At 59.7% G+C, this 21,365-nt stretch overlaps 1 protein-coding gene across 2 annotated transcripts in view; it reads left to right on the top strand.

Annotated features, from left to right (window-relative positions):
• Nucleotides 1-17,347, top strand: part of SLC12A3 (solute carrier family 12 member 3) — a 32,516-nt gene extending 15,169 nt beyond the window's left edge. For both annotated transcript variants that reach the window (XM_045818996.1, XM_045818995.1), the window contains exons 18-26: nt 528-634; nt 1,423-1,505; nt 2,568-2,639; nt 3,182-3,283; nt 4,226-4,337; nt 4,958-5,044; nt 8,059-8,194; nt 8,694-8,761; nt 14,433-17,347. In XM_045818996.1, the coding sequence (XP_045674952.1) occupies nt 528-634; nt 1,423-1,505; nt 2,568-2,639; nt 3,182-3,283; nt 4,226-4,337; nt 4,958-5,044; nt 8,059-8,194; nt 8,694-8,761; nt 14,433-14,574 (909 nt within the window). In that variant the 3' untranslated portion in view covers nt 14,575-17,347. The remainder of the gene's footprint in view (nt 1-527; nt 635-1,422; nt 1,506-2,567; nt 2,640-3,181; nt 3,284-4,225; nt 4,338-4,957; nt 5,045-8,058; nt 8,195-8,693; nt 8,762-14,432) is intronic.
• The last annotated feature ends 4,018 nt before the right edge of the window (nt 17,348-21,365 follow it).

The raw sequence follows: 21,365 nt of genomic DNA, 5'->3' as shown, positions 1-21,365 counted from the left end.
TGGGGGTCACACAAATATGTCGGAGAGAGGTGGTGTTTGCACGGCACTGTGGCTGGGCTGAATGCCTCTGAGTTACACACTTTAGGATGGTGAATTTTGTTATGGAAATGTCACCTCAAAATATGAAATAGCATTTTAAACATTAAAAAAAGAAAGAATTATCAAAGATGTATGGATTAGGTGCCCTGGGAAGCCTCCAAGCTTGACATCCAAGTTCAAGCCCCTTATTATGAGAAATGATTCGAGAGAGAGAAGCGGGAGCTGGGGCAATCCAGAACAAATGTGCGGTCCAGTCGTGGGCCCGGGCTGGGACAGGTCACGGGGGTGGCTTTGGCTGCAGCTGTGCCTTTCCCGCGAGTGAGTCCAGGCAGGCAGGACCCTGGACACGGGGATGTGGTTCCTGGGTGGGCGCCGCAGGGTGGAGAGGGCAGCCGGGGCTGAGAGAGAACCCCACCCTGGCCCCAGAACCGGGGGCGTGAGGCCTGAGTCCTCACCTCACCCCCACCTCCCCGCCCTTGCCCCCACAGGCCGCAGGTCTCGGGCGGATGAAGCCCAACATTCTGGTGGTCGGCTTCAAGAGGAACTGGCAGTCGGCCCACCCGGCCACGGTGGAGGACTACATCGGCATCCTGCAGTGAGCCAGGGCCCTCGGGGGGTGGGGGAGGCAGGGCCTGTGGGGGGCAGGGCCTGTGGGTGGGCAGGGCCTGGGGTCTGTCCTCCTGGGCCTTGGGGTTCCTGGGCCGTGGGAAGTGGCAGGGAAGCGGTTGTGACCTGTGACGCTGAGTCGCTGGTTGAAAGCTGACAAGGGGACCCGGCAGGTAGCACAGAGAGGCAAGTGGCCCAGGTGTGGGACTACAGGGGGTAGTGAGGCCTGCGGCAAACTGGGGAGAGCCACTTGGCCCAGCCAGCTGTGCCCGCGAGGAAACTCGGACCCAGGGTCACCAGACCTTCCAGTTTTACAGAGAAGCCGAACATGCGGGTGTTCAGGTGAAAACTTGTGCCCTCGGGCAGGGACCCCAGTCCCAGCTGTTGAATTCTCACCCCAGTGGCCACTCGGCGGTGTGTGACCAAGGGCAGGTTGCTCCCCAGAGCTCAGCTTTTGTGTGTGTGGAAGGGGGGTAAGAGTTCCCAGCCCCACCTCTGTTGGCAGAACTGTGAGGGTTATTCAAATGTATCAGGGGGACGGGGCCTGGCTCGGAGACAGGTCTGACTCAGTTTCCCCCTGAGTGCAGGGTCCGCAGGATCCACAGAGCCAGAGGGTCCTGGGGACTCTCCAGTTTCGCCTGCACATTTCACAGATGGGGAGACTGAGGCCCAGCGAGGAGAGAGCAGGTGGTGGGAGGCAGGGCCAGCTCTAGACACCGGGTCTCCTGGGGGCCGGGCCCTGGGGCTAAGGGGCCGACCCCCCTTCTCTCTTTCCAGCGACGCCTTTGATTTCAACTATGGCGTGTGCGTCATGAGGATGCGTGAGGGGCTCAACGTCTCGGAGGTGATGCAGGCACACAGTGAGTGCGCACCCCACCTGCTTGGCACCCCGTCCGAAACTGGGGTTAGCCTCCCAGAAGGTTCTAGAACCCATTTTTTTAAAGTGGTAAAATGAGTAAGGAATAAAGATCGCAGACCCTTAGAATGTCAGCTTTCAGTGGCCCATGTGAGCACATCAGGTTTCCAAACGGGGAAACTGAGGCCCAGAAAGGGGGAGTAACCCGTTCAAGGTCGTGCATCCAGCTGGGGGCAGACCGGAGCTCAGAGCTCCTGGAGTCACGGTCAGGGCTTTTCGTAACCAGATGGGCTGAGGAGGACCCAACAGGAGGGAAGGAAGGAAAGGCGGGAGAGGAGAACGCCCACCTGAGCACATCGGAACATGAAGCACGCACACAAGGGCCCCGGAGACCCTCCGAGACCTTCACCGGGGCACAGAGCGGGGATGGGCCCCATTTAAAGTCCCACGTGAGGATGCGCCCCCGGATGCATGGGAAACGAACCACACGCAGGAAAACCCCTGGAGGGCTTGCTGGGAGACTGGAATGGCGGACGCTGTCTGTCGCAGGCAGGGCCGGGTCTTGTCCCGAGACCCAGGGCCCCCCTGGCGCGGCGCGGTGGAGTGAGCATTCCCGCAAACAGTCCTTACAGAGCAGCAGCAGCAGCTCCTGAACACTGGGCGCTGGGGGTGCGGGGGGAGCAAACCCGAGTCTGCCCCGGGGGAGCTGCCGTCCTCCCGGGAAACGCGGTGGGCCCACGGGTCACTTCGGACGGTGCCACCGACACAGGGTGTGGGTCGAGAAGCCCTCCCTGAGCAGGGGGCCCTGGGGAAAGCTGACTGTCCCGGTGCCCGGCCCACCCACCACCGCGGGCAGCAGGGAAGGAGGGAGGCCTGTCTGAGGGGCAGGAGGACACTGCGTGGGGCTGGACCGGGAAGAGTCGGGTCAGCAGGAGGCCGAGCCAGGTCCGTGGAAGGCGCCACGTCGGGATTTCTTCCTTGTGGTAGGAGGGGCCCGGAAGAGGCAGAGCCAGACGTGCCCGGTGGAGGATGGGCTGGGGGTACAGCTGCGGTCCCTCTCTTGCAGTTAACCCCATGTTTGACCCCGCGGAGGACGGCAAGGACGCCAGCAGGGCCCGGCCATCGGTCTCTGGCACACGTGAGTCCCCACCCACCTCAGAGGCTCAGGACACGCTCACCCTGCGTGGCAGCTGGTGGGGGCCACACGGGGGATCTTGGTCAAGGGCAGGAGGTGCCTGAGGCCTCTGGGGTTGGGGCTGTGGGGGTGGGGCGGTGGCGGCTGGGGCAGTATTAAAGACCGGGAATTCGATATCTGGGCGTTGCAGGAACCCACCCCTGTGTCCCGCCACCGTCCCGTCCCCCCCCCCGCCGCTCTCTGGCCAGGCTCAAATGTTAGGGGAGGGGCAGGGTTCTCCTTCAGCCTTTCCCCCGACCCATGCTGGAGCTGGGGGCACCCTCTGGGCATCTCTGAGGGGAAAACCGGAGTCTTAGCTTCAGAGGGGCCCCTGGCGGTGCTCTGGGCCGCGCCCCCACCCCCCACCCCCACCCCCGCAGGTCCTCAGCAGGGTGCACATCCTTGCTGACCGCCAGTGCCGCTGCCCGGGCAGCTGGCCATCTGCAGGCAGACTGGGCACTTGAACGTGCTCTGCTCCTCGGTGACCAGCCCCTCTGCCCCCGCAGTGGACCCCGAGGCCCTGGTGCGGGAGGAGCAGGCCAGTACCATCTTCCAGTCGGAGCAGGGCAAGAAGACCATCGACATCTACTGGCTCTTCGACGACGGAGGTCAGCACCCTCGACGCCTGCCCCGGCCCCGCCGCCTGCCCTCCGTGGCTCTCGGCTGGCCCTTCCTGCCGCTCTTAGCAAGGCCTGTGGTGGGACCTCAGAGCCCCTTGCAGGGGGCAGGGGTCACTGGCCCACACCACTGGGCTTGGGGGGAGCCTGGCTGGGCCCTCTCTTGGCCTCCAGTTTTTCGGCTGTAAATGAAGACTTACGGGCAGGAGCTGATGTCAGCGTGAGGCGGAACCTTCAGGCTCGAGGGGCCGCAGCGTGGAACATTGATGGGGAGGACGGGCTGGCGCACAGGAACCCTTAGGAGCCCCCTTTACTTCCCAGAGAAGTGCAGTCTCTCCCGCTCTTCTTAAAACACATGACTCCCAGCTTTACTGTGCCGACCTTTGATCAAGTCCTGGCTAGAAAGGGTTTCTGCTCCGAGAGAAGGTGTCCTATGAGTGATGGCTAATAGGACCGAGCACTTACTATATTCCTGACACTAAGTGTTTTATGTGGGTTCCCCTACCACAGTTCCCAGGTAGGAGCTAGTATTAGCCCCCTTTACAAGTAAGGAGACTGAGGCACAGAACGGTGAAATAATTTGTCCAAGGTTCTGTACCCATAGTGATAGCTCGTCCTTGGCCTTGTGTGGGGAGATGTTAGGGAGGGGTGAGGGGGCTCCCACCCACTGGTCCAGTTTTCAATTGTCCAGAAATGCCAGAGATCCTGATTTGCATGGGAACCCCCCATTATTAAATGCCCGCTCGCTTATGTGAAAACACGGTGCAAGCCAAATAAACCCAGGCCCTCAGAGCGCTGTGTGCCTCTCTGGCTTAGCCGGCATGGCATGCCCGTTATACAGACGGGTAAGCTGAGGCCCAGCGAGGGGAAGGGGCGAGACCCCAGAGCATGCTCCACCCTGAGAGCATTTTCCTCTTGATTCCCGGGGACCAGGCCTCACCCTCCTCATCCCCTACCTGCTTGGCCGCAAGAAGCGATGGAGCAAATGCAGGATCCGGGTGTTTGTGGGCGGCCAGATCAACAGGATGGACCAGGAGAGGAAGGCGTAAGTGGGGAGCACCGGTGGGGACCAGGGCCGCCTCAGCGCCCCTCGCCCCCCCCCCGGCCCCTGTCCCCGGGTGTCTCAGCGAGACCGAGTCACAGCAGCAGCGAGGGGGCGCTGGGCGGGAGCAGGTTGCTGTCCATCTCAGAAGGGTTTGGGGTGTCCTGTCTCCGTTGATAAGATGCAGGTGCCCCAGTCTTGCCAGGACAGGGAGGGAGGGTGTTAGGTTTTAAACTCACACATCTGCTCGAAGAGAAACCTGTGTGACCTGAAGGATGGAGAAGCCCCTGCCTCCTGAGAAATGAGGCATCGCTTAGAACCCTGCAGGGCAATTGTCCCCCCGACCCCCACCCCCACCCAAGTGCGGGTTGCCGTCCCTGATGAGGCAAGAGGTGACTTCAGCAGCCTGGAGAGGCGGCAGCAAACCCCCCCGAATAAGTGACAGCTCACTTCGTGGCTGACCCTGCAGAAGGGCTCTCAGCTCAGAATCCGTGCTAATCTCCCACCCAAGTCCAAGAGGGTGGGCCTGGCCCGGGGCTTGGCCGGCAACGGCCCCTGGCCAGGGCAAGCGATGAAAATTCGTGGAATGAACAGATGCGTTGAAAACTGTCTCCACCTTCCAGGATCGTGTCCCTGCTGAGCAAGTTCCGCCTGGGATTCCACGAAGTGCACGTCCTTCCCGACATCAACCAGAAGCCGCGGGCTGAGCAGTGAGTGGTCTGCGGGGGGGCTCCAGGCCGAAGGGCCAGCCTGTGCCCCGCGCACCCCTCTGCCCACCGCCCCCTTCTCCCTGGTGAGCCAGGGGCAGAGGGGCTGCCCCTCCCGCCCTCGCCCAGCGGGGCTCACGGAACCAAAGCAGAAGGGTCAGAGTCTGCAGCCATTTATTTATTTTCGTGTTTGGGTCCTGTCCTTTGTACATCAGAGCTCTGGTCTGGGCCAGGAGCACACCTGGGCTGGAGGCCGATGGAAGTTGACATTGGTGCTTTTCTTCAAACGAGTGTCCTTTAAGCACTTGCAGGTGGCAGCTCATGGCTGTTCCGCCACCTGAGCAGAGAGGCCAGGGCTCTGTCCACAGGGACCGAGGTGTCTCCGGCTGCACACTTCACAAGCCCAGGGCTCTGGCTGTTCACAAAAGGCTGCTTTTCCCTTCCACAGGGTCTGGGCTTCGGAATTTCCTCCAACCCCGGAGTGTTTTCACAAAGCAGTGGTTCCCGAACTCGGGCACGCACCCGAGTCACCTGCAGGGCTTGCTCGAACCGAGCTTGCCTGCCGGGACCCACCCCCAAGGATCTGAGTTGGTAGGTCTGGGGCAGAGCCTGAGAACCTGTGTTTCCGACAGGCTCGCCGTGCTGGCCCAGGCACCCCGCTGGGAGGACCGCTGTCTTAGTGACACTCTGTAATGTACTCACCACGCCGCCCAGCCCACAGCCAGCGCTCAGTACATGCTGGATGTGTGGCTTTGGCCTCCTCGTGTGGCTCCGGAGCCTTGCACTTGACCTTTCTGTGCAACCAAACTGCCCCCTTCTCCAGGCATTGCCTAGTTTAAGTTCCTCAAAAAGGAATATGACTGGCCCAGCTCATCCCTTCCTGCCAGGCCAAGGTGGAGGTTACTGGAAATCCTACTCCTTGGCCACTTTTGGTCCAGTTGGCCCTGGCCAGGGGTGGCAGAGCCACGTGCTCCAAGATGCGTGGCTGGAGGGCAGCTCCTCCTGCAGGGGCCGCAGCAGAGGCCAGGCCCTGCCCCACTGGAAGAAAGGATGTGCGAAGGCCCTGAGGCAGCGGCAGGCAGTGGCTGCAGCCCCTGTTGTATTAGCACTTCGGTGGAGGGAGTGGGGGAGACGTTGAATAACGCGGGCAAGAACTGCCCTCCTCCCTCCACGCAAGGCCAAGTGCTCAGACTGTGAGCAGACCCCAGTGTGAACCTCAGGGAGGCTCAACTGTGGAGTCAGAAGGGATGGTGGAAATGCCTTCCTAAGCACCCAGTTTCATAGTCTTAAAATAAGATTTTTCACAATAGGATTTGTTTTGTGTAAATCGGTCTGCTTGAGGTTTTGGAGGACTTGATCTCCTCAACAAAGTGAGGGCCACCCTGCCCTTGTAGCCCTTCCCTCTCCCCTCTGTGTCCCACCCCAAGGAACTGTTTAATGGTGATGGGTGTGCTGCCCCCACCGTTTGCTCAGGGCTGTGCTGGGGGCCGCAGGGGCTGCGATGAGCAATTCACAGCCCTGCCCCCTGAGGTTTACCCCAGCTCAGGGCGGGCTGGAGGACGCCAGAGCCACCAGCATCCGCTGCAGAGACGCACCGGGTGCAGAAGGGAGTAGGGTCCCCTCTGCTGGCGGAGGAGCAAAGCCTGGCAGAAGGCCGTGAACACGGGGAGACAGGGGAGACGGTCCCGGTGCAGAGGCCAGCGAGAGCCAGCATGCAGGCCCCACCCGGCATCTGCTCTTTCAAACCTCTCGCTCTGCCCCAGCTTCTGCCCCCACCTCCGGGAGTGCTTCTCCGCCACCCACCCCCCCCAGCCTTATACAGCCAAACACCCCCAGAGACTTGGTGCCGGTCCTCCCACCCCTCCTTCCCCACCTCCCTCCACCTCGCTGATGCATGGAAATCGCTCTCACCAGCGTCCCGCCACCACCAGGCCCTCGGGGCCCGCTGAGCTCCTCTCCCCCACCTCTCTCCCGGCTGTATGTGACAGGGACCCTTCTGGGAGCAGTTCTCCTGGCTTCCGAGACGCCACCCTCTCCTGGTTCCTCCCACCTCAGCAGGCGCTCAGTTGCCTTCACTACCTCTTCCTTCTTGAGCTGAGTGACACTTGTTGGCCTCCTTGGGGTTCCACCCTGGACCCTCCCTCTTCCTCTTCTCTTCCTCTTCTCTTCCTCTTCTCTTCCTCTTCCTCTTCCTCTTCCTTTTCTTCTTCCCTCCCCTCCCCTCCCCCCCCTTCTCTTCCCCTCCCCCTCCCCTTCTCTCTGTCCCCAGGTGAGCTCATCCATCCAGGTGACTGCCCACGGCTGCCTCGGACTGCCGGCCAGTCTGCGTTTCTATCTTTAATAACAGAAGTCAGATCCCACGGAACCCCTCCCCGGCCACAGTTACTGTCTCGCTCAGGGCAGACACCGAAGGCCTGCGGACCTGGCCCCTTGCCCCTGTCTGACCTCGCCTCGCCCCACCCTGCCCTGCATGCGCCCTGCTCACCACACCGCTTCTCATGCAGACCAAGCACGCACTTCTGTTCAGGGCCTGGGCACCTGCTGCCCTGTTTGCTCCAGCACCTGCCCTGTGCATGGCTGGCTTTGGAAGGACAGGCACCCTTGGGGTCCGGAGGCCCTCCGGGCCCCTGGGAGTCCCATCCCGGCACCCGGTTTGTGCCTCCGTCAAACTGCTGGTCACACTTACCGCCCAGCAGAGCCTGAGATCCGGGAGGACAGGGCACGCGGGCGGGTGTGGTCACTGTGTGCAGCACCGAGCCCGGCACAGAACAGCGCCCAGTAAACTCCCGGGCCCGGTCAGGGGGGTGGGGTGGAGGCGGGTCCCAGATGGGTCGTCAGGGCCGACTCCTGGAGGTGCCATCAGTGCCGAGCTCCACACGGAAGCTGCTTCGACGTCAGCGGCAGTGTCGGAATGGGGCTCAGCCCGGAAAGGAGGTCCCTGGGGCGCCCTCCAGGGACCTGGTTTCCCCGGAACCTAGCCCATCTGACCTGGTCTCACCTGCTCTCTTGGTCCGCAGCACCAAGCGCTTTGAGGACATGATTGCGCCCTTCCGCCTGAACGATGGCTTCAAGGATGAGGCCACCGTCGCGGAGCTGAGGCGGGACTGCCCCTGGAAGATCTCAGACGAGGAGATTAACAAGAACAGGGTCAAGGTGCAGAAGGGAGAAGGGCCTTGCAGGGGGAGGGGCGGGGGGGGGGACGGGCAGGCGCTCCCCTGGGTCGGGACCCTGTGCTTCTGTACCCCGAGCTCCCTACCCTGTTAGGGAGGATTGTCCCCCTTACCCCGCCCTGGCTCCAGTCCCCCTTATCATGTACCTTCCACACACCAGTGGAGCTCGGGGAGTCCGTGTGTCTTGCTCAGTTCCCTCTATTCTGCATGATCTGCTCTCCCGACACTGTGTAACGAGCTCTCTCCATCCCCCACTCCCCCGCTGTCCTGCTGGTCATAGGTCAGGCAAGGAAAACCCCGGGAGGGCTGGCTTTCCCTGAAGGGGCGCTTAGCCCCTCATGACTAGGAGGGTCCCCCCTTCCTTCTCGGAGGCAGGGGAATGGATAATAAGCTAGGGGAACAATGCATGCATCCTGGGCTTGGTGAGGACAGCTCCTGAGGACAGGAGGAGTGACGGAGTGGCTTTTCCCCCCTCGCCCCAGTCCCTGCGGCAGGTGAGGCTGAATGAGATCCTGCTGGATTACTCCCGAGACGCCGCTCTGGTCGTCGTGTGAGTAGCGGGAGGAGAAGCCTGTTTCAGAGGCCAAGGGTGCCAGCTTTGGAGGGGCGGCCAACTGCTGGATGTCCGGGGCCTAGCCCTGAGCGGGTCCCGCCCAGGGCCAGCTGTCGTGTGTGGGTTCCTGACTTTGTGTAGGAAAGACTTCACGACACGAGTCCAGGCGACTGTGAGGGTGCATTCACTGAAGCTGGGGCAGGGAAACCAGGAAGGGCTTGAGCACAGAAGAAGCCCCAGGTGAGCCCAGGCTGGGCTGCCTGAGCTCACTGGGAGACTGGAGAAAGGGGGCCCTGGGGGACAGGCTCAGGGGGTTAGCCCAGGACAAGCTGCCCGTCGCTCCCCTGGGGGCAAGTCTCCTGGGGACCCTTCCAGTCTAGGAGAAGCTGCCTGTGGGGGAAGAAAAAGAGGGGGGAGGGGAAGGCAGAGAGAGCACACTCTAGGTCCTTGGTCTTGAGGCTTCTATCTCTCGTAGGTGGGACACTTAGAGGAGGCCTCAGGGGAGGGTCCCAGCAGAACAGCCCTCAGTTCCCCAGGTGGGCCCTTTCAGGGTCCCGGCCTTCTCTGATTGGTCAGCGACCGGGCAGGGGGTTGTTAGTCATTGCAGCTGGGCCTGGCGTCGCCCACCTGGTTTTGCTGCTTTTCTGGGCCTGGAGCTGAAGGACAGGGGGAGGCCTGGATGTCATCTCTGGGGAGGTGACCTTCTGTACCTGGCTGCACATTCCTCGGCCAGTGTGCTCAGCTCTCTTTGTCCCTGTTCCCGTCCCACTGTCCCAGCGTCCTGGCCTGTCGCACTGGGCCGTTCTCACCCCGAGGGCTGGTAAACAGGCGTCTTAACTTCCAGGACAGAACGTCCTTTTAGGAGACAGGGATTATTAGTGGGCCGTGGCTAAGGGAGAAAAAAAGGGGAGAGAAGAAAAAGAAAAAGAAGAAAAAGAAGGGCAGGCCCTGGGGGGCGGAGGGGGCATCTAAACCCCCACAGCTGTGCCTGGTCGGGGGGGCCCGTATATCCGGAGTCCTGGAGCTGTTGAGTGTTTTCATACATCACGTAGAGGGGAGAGAGAGCTGGGCTGTTTTGAAAGAATCTTGCAGTGGGGCACGGGGGGTGCTTAAGGAAGAAGGGTCTGCTCCCAAGGACTGGCCGTGGGCGGCAGATTGGAAGGTTCACGTGTCAGTGAGCGGGGGCACCTGGGCTGGGATGGCTGCACCTGGTGACTGGCTCTTGCGAGCGAACAGCCGACAGCTGTTGCTCGAAGGGCCCGGCAGGTAATGGTGGAAACGGCCACCTGGAAGTCAGGCCGCCTTCCAAAACACACTCAGGACAGGGAGCAGTCTTTTGTTGGTCTTGCCCTGCAGGTGCTAACGGACTGACACCCCCCCCCACCCCCCGCCGGTCTCTTCCTCCCGCCCTCTGGCCGCTGTAATTTCATCAAGGACGTCTCAGAACGGTCCCCTTGCGCAGTGCCAGCTGGCCGGGGTCTAGGGCCTCCCGGTCCCAGGCCTGTCCAGTGCCCCTCACCACTGCCTTTCCCGTACCTGCCGTCGCCTACTGCTGCCCAGCTCGGCTTGGCCAAGGGGACCTGGGTCGCTCCAGAGGAAGATCAATGCTTGCTTGTTTGGGGGTCACCCAGCCCTCTTTGGCTCTCGGTGGCCCCCGGTTAAGGTCGATGCCAAGCTTGGGCAGCAGGAGCCGAGGCCGCCGCTGCCCACTGTTCGGGCTCCATGCCCGCCAGGCCCTCCGGCTTCGTGGCTGCTGCCCGTGTCCAGGAGTGCGCCGCCTCCGGTGGGCACTGGCCAAGGCTGAGTAAGCGGACGGTGACGATGGCACGGAAAGCGTGTCACGGTGGCTGTATTCTCTCGGAGGCCGGGAGGAAGAACGTGGCCAGCGATGCCGCCTGAGTCCCCTCCGCCAGCTCGGAGGGAACGGGGGTGTCTGCCAAGGCAAACGTCAGCCATTCTTAGGTTTCCCGGGGCGGACCGCCAGGGAGTTCTGCAGTTCGGCCAAGAAGCCTGTGGAGCCTGCTTTTCTTCTTGCCCTGAAACCAGGGTCGAAGGCACCATTTGTGGGGCCCTGTTGCAGAACTAAAATGCGGGGACCCTCTGTTCAAACCCTAAGGCTGTCAACATGGGGCCCGCGGGGCATTAAGCCCAGTGTGGGACCCGCCCCGCACGGGACCCTTCTAAGTACGGGGTCGCGAAAAATGTGCAGTTTGCTCGCCCGTGGAGCTGGTTCTGCCTGAAACCGGGCTTCCTGGGGGCTCTGAGGGAGATCGTTTTTTTGTGCCAAAAAATGCTCCCTTTGATGTGGAAACCAGGGTGAGGAGAAGAAGGGCTGGATTTATCTCCAAGCCTCTGGCCGGAACCCTGCAGAGAACGTCTCTGGGGCAAGGTCGGCCTGGGTGCAGACGGGGTCACGGCGCCAGGAGGAGGGAGGGGCTTCATCCTGGGACCCTGGTGTGCGCCACCCGGGGTGCACGGGCAGGCCACGCCACCCCCTCCTGAGCGCCGCCTGTGTTCAGGGAGGCCGGCTTGCCTTTTGTCTCTGCACGCAGCTCGCTGTGCGGCCTTGGGCACACAGTCCGACCTCTCTGAGCCTCGGTTTCCCCGGTTCTAGACAACAGCTAGAGACTCAGTGCTTCTCGAGATGCCCTTTTGCTCTACCACGTCACGGTTCTATTTGCCACTCACATGACTCAGGCTCTCAGCAGCTGGGAGGCGACTCTGCCTCCCACTCCCAGGCCTCAGAGGGGAAGCCAGCCCCCCACCCCCAGGTTTTGTGGGGTCAGTGGGCACAGACAACACTGAATCCAGTTGCCTCAGAGGAGCCGCTGGCACACGGTGTCGCACCCCAGGTGGCGGCCAACAGCTGTTGCTCGAAGGGCCTGGCTGCTGGCTGTGGGGCTGACTCTTCTGGGAGGGCACGTAGCTGCATTCTTGTGTCACTAATCCCCAGCCAGATGTCCTTCTAGAGGTTCACTCCGGGGTCACCTTCCACAGAACCGCCAGGGGCCTGTCGAAAATGATGAGTTCCTCCATTCCTTCCAGACCAGGGCCTTGGGTGGAGTCCAGAGACACACACATTCCCCAGAAATTCTGAGGAATCCAGAATCCTCCCACGCCTCGCTGTAAAAGGACAAAATCACATTTCCTAGCATTTTCAGAGCACACGGGCCCATTTTCCGGAGCAGGTGGGAGGCAGGAATCGGTTGTTCAGTGCCCGCAAACCAGCAGTTCCCCTGGTTACGTTCAGCTTCACTGGCACTGCTGATAAACCAGGTGAGCCCTCTCTTTTCGATAAGGACTTCCTCCTCAAAGCCCTGACCCTGCAGTTATTGGGCCTTATTCATGTTCAAAACTCTGTGAAGGGGTTCTACTTTACCCACACCCCTCCCCCACCACCCACCCACCCACCCACCCACCCACACACACACACTTTGGAGATGAGGAAACGGAGCCCCAGAGGAGGAGTTACGCCACTCGCCCGGGACCTCACCGCGGGGAAGCAGGCATTGGTTTTGAGGCCGTGACACAGTTCTGTTTCGGACGCAGGGTCACGGCTTTGTGTCTCGGTTGGATCCAAGGCTGCCTGTCTGGGACTCAGAGATGCGACCCTGAACAAAACATCCCTTGTGCCGGAGTGGCTTTATTCCCAAAGATAAGCAGCTTCACGTGCACTCGCCCGGTGGGCAGGAGCACAGTGATGGCGCCTGGCGCCGGGCCGAGCGCCGGGGGAGCCCGTCTCTCCCCGGGGTGCACAGACTGAGCCCGAGAGGCCACGGCAGGAGGGATGGGTGTCCCCAGCCGTGATGAAGCTGCCTCCAGTCCCTCGTGACCTAGGAAGCCTCCGAAAGCAGCAGTACCTGAGGACGACGTAACAGTTCCCAGAGGGCGTTTGCAGCCCTTGGCACCCCTGTGCGATGGGGAAGTCCGTTCTCGACTCGCCACTTCCCTTCCCCTGGAGAGTCACCGGACACAAATTCGTTCTAACCGAGGTGACACTCGGTTAATGAAATGTCCTTGCTCCCACTCACCACCTCTCCTCCTGGGGGTCTTTGCTTTTTAAAAGAGGGGAGTGTTGCTCGGCAGGAAGGCTCGAAGGTGGGATTGGAAGTAAGGGGCGGCTGTTTCGGGACCTCCGTTCACCCTGTCAGCAGGAGACGGGGTGGCAGTGAGCAGAGGCAGCTGGCGTGGGCGAGCCCAGGACCCAGGTCAGGTCCCAGCTCTGCCACTCACGGGCTCGGCCGCCTCGTGCTGGTGAGCAATGACAAGCGACAAGAACCGCTGCCAATGTGACCAAACGCTTGCTCGGGGCCCCGGGTGTGCTCGTCCCCTCCCGAGCACCCGACATCCTGGCAGGGGGCCGTGTGAGTCCACACTCTCAGGAGGAGAAGAGCGGGGCTCAGGGACAGTGAGCCATCTGTGAAAGCCACACGGCTGAGGAAGTGGCAAAGACACAACGCAGACACCTCCTCTGTCACAAGGCCCAACAGAGGAGAGGGCAGAGCTTCGGGCCCCGCCCTTTCCCCAGAGTTGTGTTGAGGTTCTGACGGAGTGATACCTATGCACCTCCTTTGGGAAATCAAGGTGTGGAGCCCTGTCAGGTGCCGGGGCCCCGACTTCCTGTGACTGCACCTGGCTCTGTGAGATGCCGGCTTCTTCCAGAGCCCAGAGCAGGCCAGATGGGGTCACTGTGATGTGTTCCCGGAATCTCAAGACAGTGAAAAACTGTCTTGAGACACTGCCTGACATAGCCCTGAACATCTGGCTAAACAGCCTCCAAGGAACCGCTCGTTATTTCCACAGCACTGCAGTCCGCCCCAGGGGCCCTCCCGAGGCGAGGGCGGAGACCTGCTCCCGGGGGGCCTCAGGGACGGGGCAGGAGGCAGGACAAGGACACTCAGCTAAACGGGTCACCTGGCGGCCGCAAGCAGCTGCTGTGTGGCTGGAGAAGCAAGGCTGGCCTGACTCAAGTGGCCCGATGGGTGGGGTCACCCACTTAACCTCCCACCTGCCTCAGACCGAGTTCCAGGAACAGGAAGAAGGGTCATGAGTAAGACGGACCCAGCCTGCCCGTGAGTGGGCATGCTTGCATTCTAGTCGGGGGGAGACAGACAGACAGCAAACAAACAAACAAACAAACAAGCGGGAGGAAGGTTCTGACTGCGTGAGAAGACAGTGGCACAGGGCGATACGGTGGAGAGGTTGGGGCCTGCCGCGGAGGGGGTGACCGGAGAAGGAGGTGCACGTGAGCCAGCATCTGAGTGATTCAAAGGAGCCAACTAGGTCAGGAGCTGGGGGTGCTGCCTTCTGGGTGGAGAGAGCATCAGGTGCAAAGGCCCTGGGGCAGGAGCAAGCTTGGCTTTTCTTTTAGGGGCAGTAAGAAAGCCACTGTGGCTGCAGGGCTGTGAGCGAGGCTGAGGGTGGTGGGAGGTAGGACTGGGGAGGCTGGCGGGGGCCGGATCACGGAGGCCTTGCAGACCGTGGCTGACGGTCCATTTGGAGTCATGCTTTTAAGGAGAGTGGGGGGGTCACTCTTAGGGGGGCTGGGAAGAAGCAGCTCTGGCGGGGTCCCTAGGCAGAGTTGCTGTCCGGAAAGCAAACCACGAGCTGGGCTGCGTGCAGAGGGCCCTTGGGTGACTTCTCGTCCGCCTTTCTTCCCGTCTCGCAGCACCCTGCCCATAGGCAGGAAGGGGAAGTGCCCAAGCTCGCTGTACATGGCCTGGCTGGAGACGCTGTCCCAGGACCTCAGGCCTCCCGTCATCCTGATCCGAGGAAACCAGGAGAACGTGCTCACCTTCTACTGCCAGTGACGCCGAGCACAGCCAGGCCTGCCTGCGGCCGAGGATCCGTGGGACAGCCACCCCTCCACGGGGAAGAGACCTGGGTGCCGTCACATGCTAACTGGTAGCTTCTGACGGCCCGACTGAAGAAGCCGGTAGATTTCCAAGCTTTGGCTGGACGCCCCCTCCCGTCGGACGTGTCCTCTGGGCTGGAGAAGCAGCATTGGAGGCTGGGTGGAAGTTTTTCCGGTGGATCCATAGCCCTTTTAAGTTCTTTTGATTTTGAGTACAGCAAATGAAGATTTCAGTCTGTGATTTATAGACACGTTTGAGTCAGAGCGCTGGGTGTGCCTCTTGGCCGTTTCTCCAAACATCTCCTGGGAGTTCTCCCTGACGGTGCCTGCCCCCACCCAAGGCCGGTGCCCCACATACACACACCTGCAGCCCCTACAGGAGGGTCGAAGGGCCCTTGGAACCTCCGTGATAACGCAGATTTCTTTAACCACCTCTCAGCCCCTTCACTTTCAGTAACAATGTGTCTTCAGTGTTTTGGCTGCTTCTCTGGTAGTCCAGGGTCTTCCAAACTTTGGGGGGCTGCAACCCGCAGTAAGGAATATATTTTACATTGAGATATGGAGGAAGCACACGCTGAAATGACAGTGCCCCCAAACAATACTCACCCTTCCTATGGGGGGGGCACTCTGATATTCGCTGTTCTGATTCTTTTTCTCTTTGGAACGTCGGTTGCAGCCCACTAAAATGAGTTTGAAACCGACCAATGGGTGGCGGCCCGTGGTGTGCAAAAGATGTGAGAAAGGTCTTGATGGGCCTGACTAACATCGCCCTCCCCTCCCCACCCCCAGCGAGGAAAGGAGGGGAACTCACAAACAGCACTCCGGAGGGTTATTGCCAGTGATGAGGAAATGTCAGTGAATGTCAAGAAAGGGCTTCCAAGGAGGGGCAAGACTTAGGGAGTGTTAGGGAGGGTGTTTGGTTTCAGGTTTGGCTGGGGGTGGGTGGGGTGGAGGGTTGGTGAGGGGTGCGGGCATGGCGAAGGTCAGGAATGGAGAAGCAGAGCCCTGGGCGTGTGTAAAGATGGCAAAAGTGAGTGACAGGTCGGAGAGACGCACACCCAGCCCAAGGCCGTGGGAAAGGACAAGGGAGGAGGAGCCCCGGGTAAAAGACAGAGCAAGTGGTGGTGCGGGTGGTCTTAGGATGGGGGTCAGAGTTGAGAACCTGGGGACGATGGACCTGGGGTCTGTGCAAGGGTATTTGGGTTCCTGAGGACTGAGCACCCCCAGAACGCTTGTAGCAGCCGGGTGTGGATGCAAGAGCAGGCCGAACGTTAGGAGATGCCCGATGCTGGTGGGTGGGGCTCCCTGGAAGGGCGTTTCAGATCTAGGTGCATGCACACAGCGTAAAGCCAGCCGTTGGTGGACTCGGTGGCCTGGGTCTTTTCCAGTAGCACGGGGGTACGGGGGAAGGAGCGAGGCATCTTTGGGACTTGTGGACGCCCTCTGAGCCCACTGAAGCACCCACTTAGCCATGAAGGCAAAAATCTCTTTCTTAGGGTTTGGACCCAAAGTGTGAGCAGCCAGGGGCCTGGCCCTGAGTGGGTCTGCCCGGGGCCAGCTGTCATGTGTGGGTTCTTGACTTTGCGTAAGAAAGATTTCACAACATGCGTCCAAGCGACTGTGAGGGTACATTTGTTGAAGCTGCAGACAGTGAAACAAGGAAGGCCTAGCATAGAAGAAGCCCCAGGAGAGGCCAGGCTGGGCTGCCTTAGCTCACTGGGAAGTCAGAGAGAAAAGGTGGCCTCGGGGACAGGTTCAGGGGAGTAGCCAGGGACACGCTGCCAGCTGCCCAGTGCCTGAGAGTTTAGGAGACGCCTGCCTGTGTTGAAAGAAGTGGAGGGTAAAGAAGGGAATGGCACCGGCTGCTCCCCAGAGGAAGGGTGTGTGTGCTGGGGCCTTTGTGTTGAGGCTTTTATATCTTGCCGGCAGGAATCTCAGGGGAGGTCTCAGCAGAGTGTCCATCAGTTCTCCAGGTGCGCCCTTTCAGAGCCACGGTCTCCTCTGATTGGTCAGTACTGGGGGCGGGGTGGGAGGGCGTTATCACTGCAGCTGGTCCACGTGTCGTCCACCTGGTTTTGCTGCTTTTCTGGGCTTGGAGCTGAAGTACAGGTGAGGCCTAGATGTCAGGTCTAGGGAGGTGGATGACCTTCTGTATCTGGCTGTACTTTGCGAGGCCATTGCATTCAGCTGTCTGATTCCGTTACCCTATTCTACTCGCCAAGACACGTTCCTCGCTTCTCACTATCCTGTCTCAAAAGGACAGAGCATTTCATGTCACTGCAGAGAGCAGAGGCTCTGGGGCCCCAGGCCTTTTGCTCATCGGGAATCCCTGCTGTGCTGACTGTGGACGGCTCCTCTCCTTCCCGGGGGACCTGGGGACCTCAGAAGGGCGCTCGCCTTGGAGCCATCCAGTGGACCTGGGACCGACACCCCTGCCCCCCAGCTCCACCAAAGGGGAAGCCTTGGTCAGGGAGTACTCGCCTTTCTAGAGCCTCGTGGGAAACCAGGTCCTGGCAGAGGGGGGCTCCCGCGCCAGACCTCAGGAGACCCTGCTCCAGGGCCAGAAAATGCGTTGTCTCCCGGCACTTCAAGCAAAAAAACAAAATTTCACCGTGTTGGAAAACTGAGTTTTTAATGATGGTAATAGCTTTGGGGGGTGAAAAAAATAGCCTTGAGTTAGCAGAGAGGTCAAAACAATAAAATGAATAAAAATACATTCTGTGAGGCAATAGGACTGACTTGTTTTGGAACACACTGTTTTTCCAAGTCTGCCACGTGTTTTGAAAAAAAAAACAAAAAACTCTGAAGCGTATTGCCTTTTCAACCCCGGCCTGAACTTTTCTCTGAGCTTCTGCTTGGACTAGAGGTCACGTGGCCAGCTTGCTACATGAAGATTTCATGGAGACGCTTGTCTTCCCTTTGCTTCTCTTGTGTGTGTCTGCAGACTCTGGGGCACGGTGTTTTCTTCCGTTTTATAGAAGGTCTCCCGGGAATCTTAATCTCAAGCCCAGGGGTAGAGAGGGTGAGTGGGAGGAGCCACAGGTTGGCCACCAGGAGAGCTGGATTGGAGTTCCCGTCTTCCCCCCAAACTGGCTGTGTGAGCTGGATACACCCCTTCCTATCTCTGGGCCTCCGTCTGTGCATTGAGGGAGCTGGGCCGGAACAGGTGTCCCCGGCCAGCTGGTTGGGCCCATGCGTGGTGCATCGGTGTTGCAGCTGCTGAGGGTGGGATGGGGAACAGCCGCCCCGTGGCTCACCACTTCCTTCTTCCCCACTGAGTGACGGGGGGGGGGGGGGGGCCGGGGGCTGGGAGTTCTCCAAGGCTCTCCAAGTCGTGGTTGGGCCCCTTGGGCGCTGGGAAGTTCAGAGATTTCAGTCCACAGCATGGCTCTCTGTGCCTTTGGACGATCAAATGCCCCGTGGTGGTAAGTTTTAGCGGTGGGAAGTATTTTCTTTGCTGTTCGCCCATGAATCTGTGCTTGGGAAACCTGCCCCTCAGAGAGGCGGGTCATCAGGGCCAGGGGCGGGGGGCCTAGCCCACAGCCGCCCCAGCCCCCACAGCAGGCACTCCTCACTTATCTCGCCCCACCCCTGCTCCCGGGATCCCCCGGCCAGTTAGCACCCAATTTCCCCTTCCGATTGCACCTTCTCCTTCAGTTCCTGCCCAGATCCATCGTGGCTTTAAGGTAACCACACAGCACAACCCGTTTTCCAGCCAGCAGGCTCTCTGAGCTCCGTCTCCAAGGCAGAGAGAGAGCTGTGGCCGCATTAGCCAAAGCAGAGCCCCATTTAGACCGGGTTCCCTTGGACGTGCCTGCCTGGCCTCGCCCGGGTGGCCAGGGAGAGGGGCGTTACACAGAGGTGAGACCAGCTGGGGTGTTCCAGAAGAACCACCTGGCTGGGTGGCCCCCAAACACATGCAAAACAGCCAGGTGTCGCTTGTAGCTGCATATAGCTCAGGATTTCAGAAAAAAAAAAAAAAAAAAAGCTACCAGCTTCAAAAGTGTTCACAGAGACGGGGTCCAGTAAAGCCCAGCCGGGGGCTTGGCTGGTAACTAACTCCGCCTTCGAAGCAAGGGTTCATCCTGTGACCGAAAGCTAAAGCATGACGTGAGTGTCTTGCTTGCACAGGAACCACAACAAATCCAGTTTCCAAAAATGCCATGTGGGCGGAGCCTGGAGAAGAGCCACCTGGCAGGGTGGCCAGCCCGCAGCAGAGTGTCACGTGGATGCAAGACAGTATTTTTCAGGCCAGAATTACAACATGAAACGGGGGAGGCTCAGGGGGTCCAGTCTTGGAGACAGGTGGGGTGGGTGAGTTGTGAGGAGGTTTGGGGGAGCAGGCGAAGGGCCTGCGCACTAGGAGCCAGAGCTGGGGTGACTCCTGAAGATGGGGCATCGGGGTAGCCTGGCGTGGGAAAGGCTGGCCGGGCCAGGGTGGAGATGGGAGGGTTGGAGGGGGCAGAGGAGTGCTCTGGGGGAGAGGAAAACTCCCCCGGAGTTGAGCAGGGGGGCTGAGCAGGCAGAATTAATGTCATGGGGGAGATTGAAGTCCCACCACTGGCAAGGCTGTTCCTGCGAATGATTCCTGCAGTCTTCTGCCCCTTTGCCTGAGTGCTAGGTCTAGTCAGAAACCACCTCGGGGACGCTGGGGGTTTTGCTAGGGAAGAAAGAAAAGAAACTAACACGCAATCAAAATTCCCCTTACGGTACAGGGAAGAGTCTGTGTTCATGAACAGATGCTACGAATCTTAAACCGAATGAGTTATTTTTTTTCTCTTTAGAGTAAAATGCTGGGCTGCAATCAGGAAAGGGGGTGCAGGTAGCTAGGACGGGACGGGAAATGTGGGCTTCTGAGCTTCCCTGGGCCTCAGCGTCCAGCCATGACCTTGCCCGGGATGCAGGCCCGGAGAGCAGGGTCGTGTTTGCCCCGGGGCCACACCCAAGCAGCCGGGGAGCGTCCTAGACCTGCAGTGGGCTGCCCCTGCAGGCCCGGGCGAAGTGAAGCGTTCACTCTGTGAGTTTCTCCAACCAGGCAGCCACCGCCCACCTACCCCGTCCAGGGTCCCTTTTTGGGGTATTTGGAAGGAGTTTGTTGTGCGGTGGTGGTTATTTGATTTGGGTTCCTCTCTCCATTGGAGGAAAGGCCGGGAAATAACATTCAATAGGACACAAGGAACCCAGTAGGTTTTTAAACATATTTTTAAAAATATGTAACTCTTTTCAAGTATGCAATGTAGTATATTCACAGTGGCGTGCGACCATCACCGCTATTTCGCTCCATCCCATTTTCATCGTCCCCAGACCCGTTAAAGCAGTCACACCCCCGGCCCCTGGCAACCGCCAGTCTGCTTTCTGTCTCTGTGGGTTTGCCTGTTCTGGACACGTCTAGGAAGTAGCATTGCACACTCTGTGGCCTTCTGAGTCTGCCTCCTTTCACTGAGCGTGATTTCAGGGATCGTCCACGTTGTAGCACGTGTCGCTGCTTCATTCCTTTACGAGGCTGAGTAATGCTGTACTGCCTTGGATGTAGCACCCTCGTGTAGCCACTCACTGGCTGCCAGACCTGCGAGTCGTCCCCTAGTTGGGGGGGCGTGAGAGACAACCAACTGATGTTTCTCTCTCACGTCAATATTTTTCTCTCCCTCTTTCTCCCTCCCTTCCCCTCTCTCTAAAAGTAAATAAATAAAATCTGTCAGTAAATAAATAAAATAAATAAGACACGTGCATCATCGGTGACCTTTGCCCTGTTTGGGCCTGCAGAGGTCTTTCCAGAGCCTTCCGACCCAGCTGCACCGTGAGACCGGGCGCGGGGCCTTCGTCCCTTCCCGCTCTCGGGTCTAGAGATGGCTCGGGTCGAGGCAGAGATGTGTTGCCGTGGAGGCCTGCCACATTCACGCGCCACACTTTTTATAGCCCTTCCATTTCCACATTTCCAGAAATCATCAAAGGATATGGGTTTCCCTTCAGCGGACTAAATTTCTTCCCCAGATCTGCTTGAATTTCGATCCCTGAGAAACACCAGAGAATACGTACTGTCTGATGTCACTGGTCTGGCCTTCTAGAACAGTCAGCGATCACGGGCCCAGGGGCGGTCCCGGTGAGTAGGAGTAAGGGGCACCAGAGGGCGTTTGGACCGATGGGAATCTCTTTCTCAACAGGGCTGTGGGTCACAGGTGCGAACACACCTGCCACAGCTCTGGGAACTGCGCGTTTAAGATCGATGCATTGTACTGTATGCAAATCGTACCCTGGTACCAACTAATTAAGCAATTATAACTTTAGAGTTGCTAGCTCTGGGACCTAGTGCACGCACTTCAGTGCCCCGTGCCTCGGTTTCCCCAGCTGTGAGATGACAACAGTAAGAGCGTTCTCCTCCACAAGGAAGGTTCCTGCGAGGGTTAAACGAATCGAGCCGCATGAAGCTGCAGCCGTGCTTCTGGCTGGTGGTCGGTGCTCCATGGTGTGAGCCGTTAGTGTCTCCCTTCATGAGCCAGTCTCTGTCGCCAAGCCCCTTTCCCGCCTGCTTTACTTCTGCAGTGCCTCTCCCCCGCCACACGACCCCCCACTTTTCCTTTTGGGGTCTATCCTAGTGCTGATCTACATCTCCTCCTGCAGTCGGTCTCCTGGCCCCACGTCCAGTCCAGTGAAATTCAGACTCTGTAAGATGCGGATCCACACGGACTCCAAGCCCATCCCACTACTGCTCAAAAACCACCTGTTGCCCGCAAAGAAGGTCCAAATTCT

This window comes from Phyllostomus hastatus, unplaced genomic scaffold, assembly GCF_019186645.2.
Source record: "Phyllostomus hastatus isolate PE091 unplaced genomic scaffold, TTU_PhHast_1.1 phas_scaffold_345, whole genome shotgun sequence".
Lineage (NCBI taxonomy): Eukaryota > Metazoa > Chordata > Mammalia > Chiroptera > Phyllostomidae > Phyllostomus > Phyllostomus hastatus.
This window is presented reverse-complemented; position numbering and strand designations above follow the sequence as displayed.